The 8,198-nt window shown below is 37.3% G+C and overlaps 2 protein-coding genes across 2 annotated transcripts in view; one reads left to right on the top strand and one right to left on the bottom strand.

Moving 5' to 3' along the window:
* Positions 1-1,127, top strand: part of cnksr2b (connector enhancer of kinase suppressor of Ras 2b) — a 26,260-nt gene extending 25,133 nt beyond the window's left edge. The window contains exon 22 of the mRNA XM_030781895.1: positions 1,077-1,127. Coding sequence (XP_030637755.1) covers positions 1,077-1,127 — 51 coding nt within the window. The remainder of the gene's footprint in view (positions 1-1,076) is intronic.
* A 4,607-nt stretch (positions 1,128-5,734) lies between these two features.
* On the bottom strand, positions 5,735-7,993 carry tmigd1 (transmembrane and immunoglobulin domain containing 1). Its single transcript, XM_030783101.1, has 5 exons — positions 7,936-7,993; positions 6,911-7,189; positions 6,208-6,489; positions 5,851-5,954; positions 5,735-5,749 (listed from the first exon to the last, which is right to left on the bottom strand). The coding sequence occupies exons 1-5, from the start codon at positions 7,991-7,993 to the stop codon at positions 5,735-5,737; spliced, it is 738 nt and encodes a 245-aa protein (XP_030638961.1).
* Between the last annotated feature and the right edge of the window lie 205 nt (positions 7,994-8,198).

Raw genomic sequence — 8,198 nt, forward strand, 5'->3', positions numbered from 1 at the left:
ATGTTCATTATGTACATGTCTCTCTGTATGAAATACAGGAATATTGTCGTCATGCACACAACTCCTCAGTTTCAATGAGGAAAAATCCCCATGAATGGCCTATTAGTGATCAGTTGCTTACATGCAGTATGATCTTGGACAAGGTATGGATTATGAAAATCCATATATGTTAGATATATTGATGCATTTGGAAAGGTGCCCACCATTATGGACTTTGAGGAAAAGACTGCGATTGGCTGGTTCCAAAAAGTCTACATTTATACATGGTGTTAAAGGACTGCTGGCAACTTAGAGTATATCTGTAAGGATTTTGGAGCATTTGCTCAAACCTCAGAGGACATTAACAGAAAATGAAAAGACTCCAGTAGAGCGCACTGAAATGAACAGATTGTATTTACAAATGTAGGGGCTGAAACTTTCACACTTACCCTGTGTTCGTTCCCAAGATGATTTTTAAATCCCTTAAACTCTTGCAAAATGAAGAGCATGTACTTTTGAGTATTTCAGTTTGCAGATTATGTCCCCCATTTGTAAATCTGTAAGAAGTACTCTAATGGTACTGAATGACTCTGAGGATAATGATATTGAAACAAGTCAGAGAAACAGGCAAAGTTTGGTACACAGTGAACAGACTACTGTAGGCCAGACGAATGAAGATCAGAAACACTGGGACAGGCAAAGGTCAGAAAACAGTAACAGCAGTAAAACGGACTGGGGTTAACACGACTCAAACCGCTTGGTGGAAACGAGAGACTTCACAAAAAAAAGTTAGAGATCAAAGGTATATTTAGGAACGGGTGTGAACGATAACCCATCAGTAAGCAGGATGAGCTAACAGGTCGAATCAGAGAGTTGGAGACGAGAGCATGACGAAATCAAGCCGCATGTTTACAACTTGTCATTCAAATATTTGCAGATTGAGGAATATATTTGCAGCTTATTGTTGCAGTTGTACAATTCTGACAGTTATGACCGTCATGGCTTCACAGGCCGCGTATGAATCGCTGTGTGACCGAGAGTGTATGTGTGTGAAACATATCGTGAGTACATATCTCTCTTAATGCTCTGTTTTAAAGGATGTTCCACTGAAGGAGGCAGAGTCAAAGATCATCCACCGTGATGTTTAGGAGAGCCAGAACACACCAGCACAAAAATAAGATTGCCATGGCAACAAGAACCCTACCTTGACGCATATGTCTGCCCCAGGAAAGAGGTCTGAAGGGTCCTCTTGGGCTCTTAACACACTGCTGTAATTCATTCATTTCTGGTCAGTGGAACTACTTTAAAATCTACTTCAGTTCTTATCACCTGCCTCTTAATTAAAGCTTTTTCCAGAAATATCATCTATAGCACTTTCTTCTGAACCCCCCCGGCTGTCTCTCTGCAGTATTGATTTTTTTAAATGCCCAGATTCTTTTCAGTTCTTTTCTTTTATACCTGTCTCTAATTCACTGCTACAAATTATACATGTAAAAGACATAAGGATGGAAAACTGAATCTACTGGAAAATGCCAGACCATCTGTGTTTATACACGACCTTGTTTTGAGAGGTTTCTTCACAGAAGCTAACACATTCACAACACTTCCATTAAAATAGATTTCTGGGTACTGCTTTGTGCTCTTGGGTACTGTTTTGTGCCCTTCCACCACATGACAACTCATGTATAGACGATTCAGTAGAATGAGCAACATTACTGTATGGAACTGATTACTCTTGTTTTTCTATTGCATGAAAATTGTCCAGTTGATGGATTTTTGTCTGTGCTGTACATTGGGACATCATGTATGGGGACTTTATTCCATATTACCTTTTTTATGACCTGTGAGGGACACGCAATGGGTGTGTTGAACCAATGCACACATGTTTATGAGTGCATTGGTTCAAACAAGATTATTTTACAAGAGTGTGCTCTCTGTATGAGGTGTGTGTGTGTGTGTGTGTGTGTGTGCATGCATGCATTCATGCGTGCGTGTGTGTGTGGTATCACCTTTGTCCTGCCTCATGCTTGATGTCTCCTAATTCACTGTCTACCTCCAAGTCAGTGGTGGCTGCACTAGCCCATGATGCAAACTGAGGCAGACAAGGTTCTTGCAATAATGTTTTACCCAAACTCACACAACCCATCAAATGAAACTTTTATTGTCTATTTTTGTAAGCATGCTATTTATTCAAATGTTTGTAACTAATCAGGGGTGTAAAACACCCCACCCTTTATTATGTGTTTCTATAAGAAGTTTTGACATGATGGAAACCTTTGTGTAAAAGCAACCATGTTGATGTATCCATTAAAAAAAGGGAAACTTTCACCAGCAGTTTCATGTCATGTAACTGTTTCAGCATGAAATGAAAGATTGATGTGGAACTGTGCATCTTAGTCCATTTAAATCCGTCCAGTTTTAAATGAGAATCCAACTCTTGTCTGGGAGTTATGGCTATACAAACATGCGCGCGCGCACACACACACACACACACACACACACATGCACACTTAAGGTAAGGTGACTAGAGTCATGTCCAAATGTGGTTTGATAAATAGAAAAGGCTTTGTTTAGCAGGTTTCCTTAGTAGGAGCTAAGAGCGCTTTATTAGAATAATCATACATCACTCTCTCCATTTCTCTCTCTCTCTCTCTCTCTCACACACACACACACGCTCACACACTAGTTAGTTATATTCCCATGTTAACCATGGAGGTGTCTGACTTTACACATCTTTTGCCAGCGGAGGTACACAGCTATGTGGATTTTTAAGTCAGCCTTTGAGACTATAAATGTAAAGACATGCTTTAGTCTGTGTTACTTATTAAAGCAGTGCATGATACATCTTTTCATATTTGAATAAATGACTTCTTCTTCCACAAACCAGGCTGTGAATAGACCAACCCGATTCTGATACTCACCAACTGAAGATGAAGAATGATATAAAAAAGCTTGTTGAATTTCTGCTGAAAGTTTATTGGCTTATGACAGCTATGATTTTTGAGATATCACCATCTCATTGCACCTACTGTTTAGACCTTCAGCAAGGTCACAGCAAACAAAGTGTCAACACGATAAGTTTGTTCAGAGATAACTGATAAAACTGAGCTGCACAACAATAAATGACAATCACAATGTGCATGTTTGGAACCACTGAACATTAAGAAAAATATGCTTAATATTCAATAGCAATGTACACAATGACAGCAAACATGCTTATAGAAGTGCAGATGCTCTAATGAATCAACCTTTTGAAACAAAAGTTATTGTGGATGGGCGCAACTGCTTCATTAAGGCTTTGGCTTTTGTAGTGAGTGGAATTGAGTACAGAGAAGCACAAAAATGGTGCACGAAAAGCTGAAAAAGTTTACGTTTTAAAAAGGATCTGTTCAAGATCACCTCCAGGGTTATTTTTTTAGCCTGTGCAATCCTAATTACTGACTAAAAATCTTGTGCGGGGTCTTGTGGCTTAATAAGGTTTCTCTAGAATCCTAAGTCTTATTAGGACGTTTGAGGGAGATGTTAGATTCTTTCATGTGCGTTCTCTTCTTGAGTCTAGACTATGTTCATTATCTCAGATCTCATTAATGAAATTCTGTACGTGAGAGAATAATCAAAGGTTGCTTTATAATACAGGTTGTTCAGTTAAAGTGTTTTCACAAAACAATTTTTACATTTTAACACGTCTTATTGAAGCATTTTAATATTCCTGTTGTCTTTTTTCTTTTAAATGTCAGACAGTTCAGCTAGACGCTACATTGGAGACTGAAGTGATGCCTTTTAGGTTTCACTGCAGGGGCTCTGTATAATATCTAAGTGAACCAGACTTTTGGCCTAACTGCAGTTGAGCTGATCTTCCATCCTGAAATAACAGCTGAAACCAAACAGAAATTTTTTTCCCCTGCTTTTTCAGAGCCCCAGACAGAATGTAAGCACCTTTACAGTGCAGTAAATATCTTTGTTCAACTTTGATACATTTGAATAATAAATATAGGCAATTTTAGTATTTTTGTTCAATAGTGTCTTTCAGTAATTTTCTCTCAGACACTGTAACATACACCATGCCATATTTTTTTAGATTTTACATTTTCTAAATCTGGCCTTTCAACCAATATGCTGTACGTACAGATATCTGTTTAAATGAACCCTTGGAACTGTTGGAGAGTTTCATTACTGTAAGTCATTGGAAATGTTGAATTTGATCAACGAAAAATGCTTTTTATGACATTTTTAGAGAACTTTAAGGGAATGCAGTGGGAAACGGAGTGGGCTTTGGGCTTTGTGCCAACATATGCCACTGGGGCAGTGGAGTCAGTGCCTCAGATGCTCAGGTTTGAGTAAATGGAAAACATATGTCTTACTTTCTTGTTAGCTCTGATCCCTAGGCATTGCTCAGCCTCCTTGTTTACATCCAAAAAATGACCTGGAAATGTCACACACTTCATCTTCAACAGAGGTTGCAAATTTGTGTACCACTTACCAAAAGTAGAACGAAGATGGAATATTTCTTAATTGGCTTTACTCTGCTAGGACCCCACTAATTACAGCTTAAATCTATATTTATATGTTTACTTTTAGTTGTTGTTCTGATGAATGGAATCAGAAATGTATTCCCTGCAGCTAAAGAAACAGGCTACAGAAATAACTTTTCAGTTCATTGTCACTGAACTAAAGTTGCAAAATTCCATTTTAAAAGATATCTGTCATATTTCTCATCTAAAGCAGATGTGCGGGTTATAATGCACAGTTCTCTTTAAGAGGCTGGTTGTGCTCCATGTGTATTTTCATAAAAGAAAATGAAGTAGATAAATACCTGCAAAAATAAAAATAAATTATATACATTCTGAGCTATACTTTTATGATTCAAATGTGGAAAATGTGCTACTTAAGTAATGATTTAAAGTAAGCTTTAATAATTTTACCATCTATTTTCATATTTTCCAATTTCTTCCAATAAATTCAAAATGATAGAAATTTAACTTGTATTCCTTGTAGTGTATACTTTAGTGCATTTACACCACGGACTGAGGTTTTGATTTAAGTGTGTTTTATTACACAAAAAATGGTATGAAATATAGGCTACTTTGAATTACACTGACTCAGCTGATATGCTTGAAAAACATAACTTGCTGTAAATGAAAAGCATGCTTGCAATAAATTCATAAACTTCTTTTATTTGCATGCCTGATAAAACTTTGACATACCACAGTGAATACATGCTTAAAGTCACTACATACATTTCACATAAAAGAATGAGAGATCTTTGCCCTTAACCTTGAAAAATGTACAATAATTAACCGTTTTAATGAGTTTATTCACCAAGGCTCTGAAATGATGTTATTCTTCCCAGGTGTGGTCATGTTCTCTGTTGGTGCTAGTCATTGTGTAATGGCTTTTTAACAATCTTCAGGGAACAGTATACCAGCTTGTAGAAACTCAGTCATGGGCAAGTAAAATCCAATACTTGTAAAGCAGTGGACTGAACAAAGTCTATTTCTTTCAACATATTACAAGTATAAAATAAATTAGTCATAAATAGGCGCACATATCTTAATGTTTAACCATTTTAATTGGTTTCAATTAGTTTTAGGTCTTTAAGCTTCATATTGGTCCATCTTTCACAAAATTTCCTTTAAGTCTCATTTTCCTTTAAATTTCCCTCCAGTTTTTAAAAACTTAGCTGGTTATTGTTTGCTTCCTCAGGACTAAACACGTGTGGTTTGAGTTCCGCAGATTCAGGCCAGTACTTAGGAAATCACTTTTTGCAGCACTAAGAGAGTTAAAAGGACAGAAAGTGTTAGTGATCTTTTCACAGCACTTAAATCTAGCTTTGAAGTTCATTTTGTGATGTTTAGCATGAGGTGAACATACCTTTGCAATTTTCTGCCACCGAGAAAGTATGGCAAGCAAAATGGTGAAGAAAACCACCACCACGCCAGCAATGGTGGGTCCCAAAGGGAATTTCATTGTTTTCTCTGTGTTGGGAATCAAAAGCAAAACTCAGAGCTTGGCTTATATGACAGATGAAAATAAACAGAGCAAAAACTGGCGTGTATGAAAATTAAATGAAAAGTGTATGAAAACAGTTCTTCGAAAAGCTATAAAAAAATTCAAACCTCTCAAATGATGAAAATTACCTAGAATCAAGGTTCAAATCAAGGATTTTTAAAATAAGAAGTGTCTTCAAAAGTCTTAAAAACATTATTAGTGAAGAAGCTACATACACACCTGTCACAGCGAGTTTGAAAGTCTTGCTCAATTCCTTAGCCATATATGTGGCCACACACATGTAATTTCCTGGATGGATGGGTTGTTTTACATTTTTAATGGAGAGCTCAGCTGTCACGCCATTGTTGCTGGCAGTGTAGCCGCCAGTGGACATGTCAAGAATCTCACCATCCCTCTCCCATCTCACAGTCACAGCTGGATTGGCTTTGACATTGCAGGACAAAGTAACATCAGACTGTTCCTCCACTTCGATTTCCTCAGTGCCACTGAGGTCTGGAGCATCTGTGAGAGGTCATAGTTTAGCACTAGCAATGAGAGGATCCAGGTTCTGTTTTTGTTATCAGTTGAGTCAAACTTGAACATATTTTCTGATGAGTAAATAACTTATAAACCTTTATGAAGGCAGAGCAATTTTTTAACTATAGGCATTTCAAGCTACAATTTAAAAGCAAACCGGTGTTCCTTATCTCTACCTGCAGCTACATAGGTCATCTAGAGACTATTGTTGAGCATTGTGGAGGAGAGTAACTCTGGCTAAGAAAATTGCTGTAGGAGACAAACCCAATTGCATTCTAAAAGATCAGTCTGTTCCTCAGTTTTGAAAGCCTCCTTCTAGACTTCTTATTCCACACACGCACACACACACACACACACACACAAACACGGCAACACTACCCCTGGCCTACAGGGTCTTTTAACTTACACTTGACCTCCAGTTCAATAGTAACATTCATGCTGGCATCCTTTCTCAGCTGGCAGGTAAAGATGACGCCATCGTCCTCTCTGGAGACAGGATGTATACACAGGCTGCTCTCACTCATCTTATTTTCCTCTGTAAGCTGCACCTTGAGTCCATTACGAAGCCATTGCAACTCCTGTTCTCCTGTGCCCTCATCCGTTCTGCATTTTAGACTCACAGTTTCCTCCAGTTCAGTTACAATTAAGTAGTCATTCACAATGTGGTTTGACTCCACACTGATTGCTGGGTTAGACATGACACAACAGGTTTAGACAAGAAATATGTTTGCCTGCTGGATCACAGCAGAAATTTGTTGGACAAGGTCAAGGAAAATATCACAATTATTACTTGGGTTTCAAAATCTGTTTTGGGTATGATTTTATTACACTAATTAGTCAACTCTGAATGAACTGTTTCCACTATGGTGGAAATCCATGCAAAATAAATCTACAAGTTCACTTGAATTACAGGTTGTTTGAATAAACGTCAGGTTAGGGTAAGATGGACATTTAGCTGTGAACAAGACTATGTATTTAAATGTAACAAATACAGATGTACTTTAAAATCACATGTAAAAATCTGACCGATTGCTTAAAACATAAGGCAATTATAGTTATACAGTAGTCACAGGTTCCCATATCCTGAGTCAGGACACTAAGGAGCACTGCATATTTATCTGTCTCTTCCGATTTTTCATTTTTGACATCATCTAAGAAATATATAGTCTGACTACTTCCTAAAATGATATACTTTTAACACGGGATATCACTGAGTGTATTGACTGATTCATATCAATTGATTCATATATCACTTTTTCTTAAAACAATCATCTGAGTGTGGTGTTGATATAGTTATTAAGCAGTCTAGTGTGGGAATTAGCAATTATTGGTTCAATGACGCATTCAGGTTTTGAGGCTTTCACCATGAATATGATATTAACATAATATTACTTTTATGGATAAATAATTGTATGATTTGCAATAGCTCACCTCCTGAGCGTGCAGAGCACAAAAACAGCAGCAACAGGCATACGCTGAAGATCCTCATTGTTACAAATATACAAATGCTCTAAATAATAAAGAGAGGTGGAGAGGGAACTTTTATTCTTCAGTGCCATGTGATACTTGCATCAGAAAGCATTTTGTTTACAGCTTACTTGCTTACGAGGCTTACAGCTTACAAACAGAAAAAAAAATGCAAAGCACATTTATTCACAAAAACATAACAATCTGATAACGATTCTTGTTTTAAT

Source organism: Chanos chanos, chromosome 8 (assembly GCF_902362185.1).
Source record: "Chanos chanos chromosome 8, fChaCha1.1, whole genome shotgun sequence".
Taxonomy (NCBI): Eukaryota; Metazoa; Chordata; class Actinopteri; order Gonorynchiformes; family Chanidae; genus Chanos; species Chanos chanos.

What these genes read in the sequence shown, in the direction of transcription:
- tmigd1 (XM_030783101.1), bottom strand. Translation starts at nt 7,993, where the DNA reads ATGAGGATCTTCAGCGTATGCCTGTTGCTGCTGTTTTTGTGCTCTGCA. An exon ending in TATTGAACTGGAGGTCAAGT is followed by an intron (nt 6,490 to 6,910) that starts GTAAGTTAAAAG and finishes GACCTCTCACAG; the next exon opens with ATGCTCCAGACCTCAGTGGC. An exon ending in TTTCAAACTCGCTGTGACAG is followed by an intron (nt 5,955 to 6,207) that starts GTGTGTATGTAG and finishes TTCCCAACACAG; the next exon opens with AGAAAACAATGAAATTCCCT.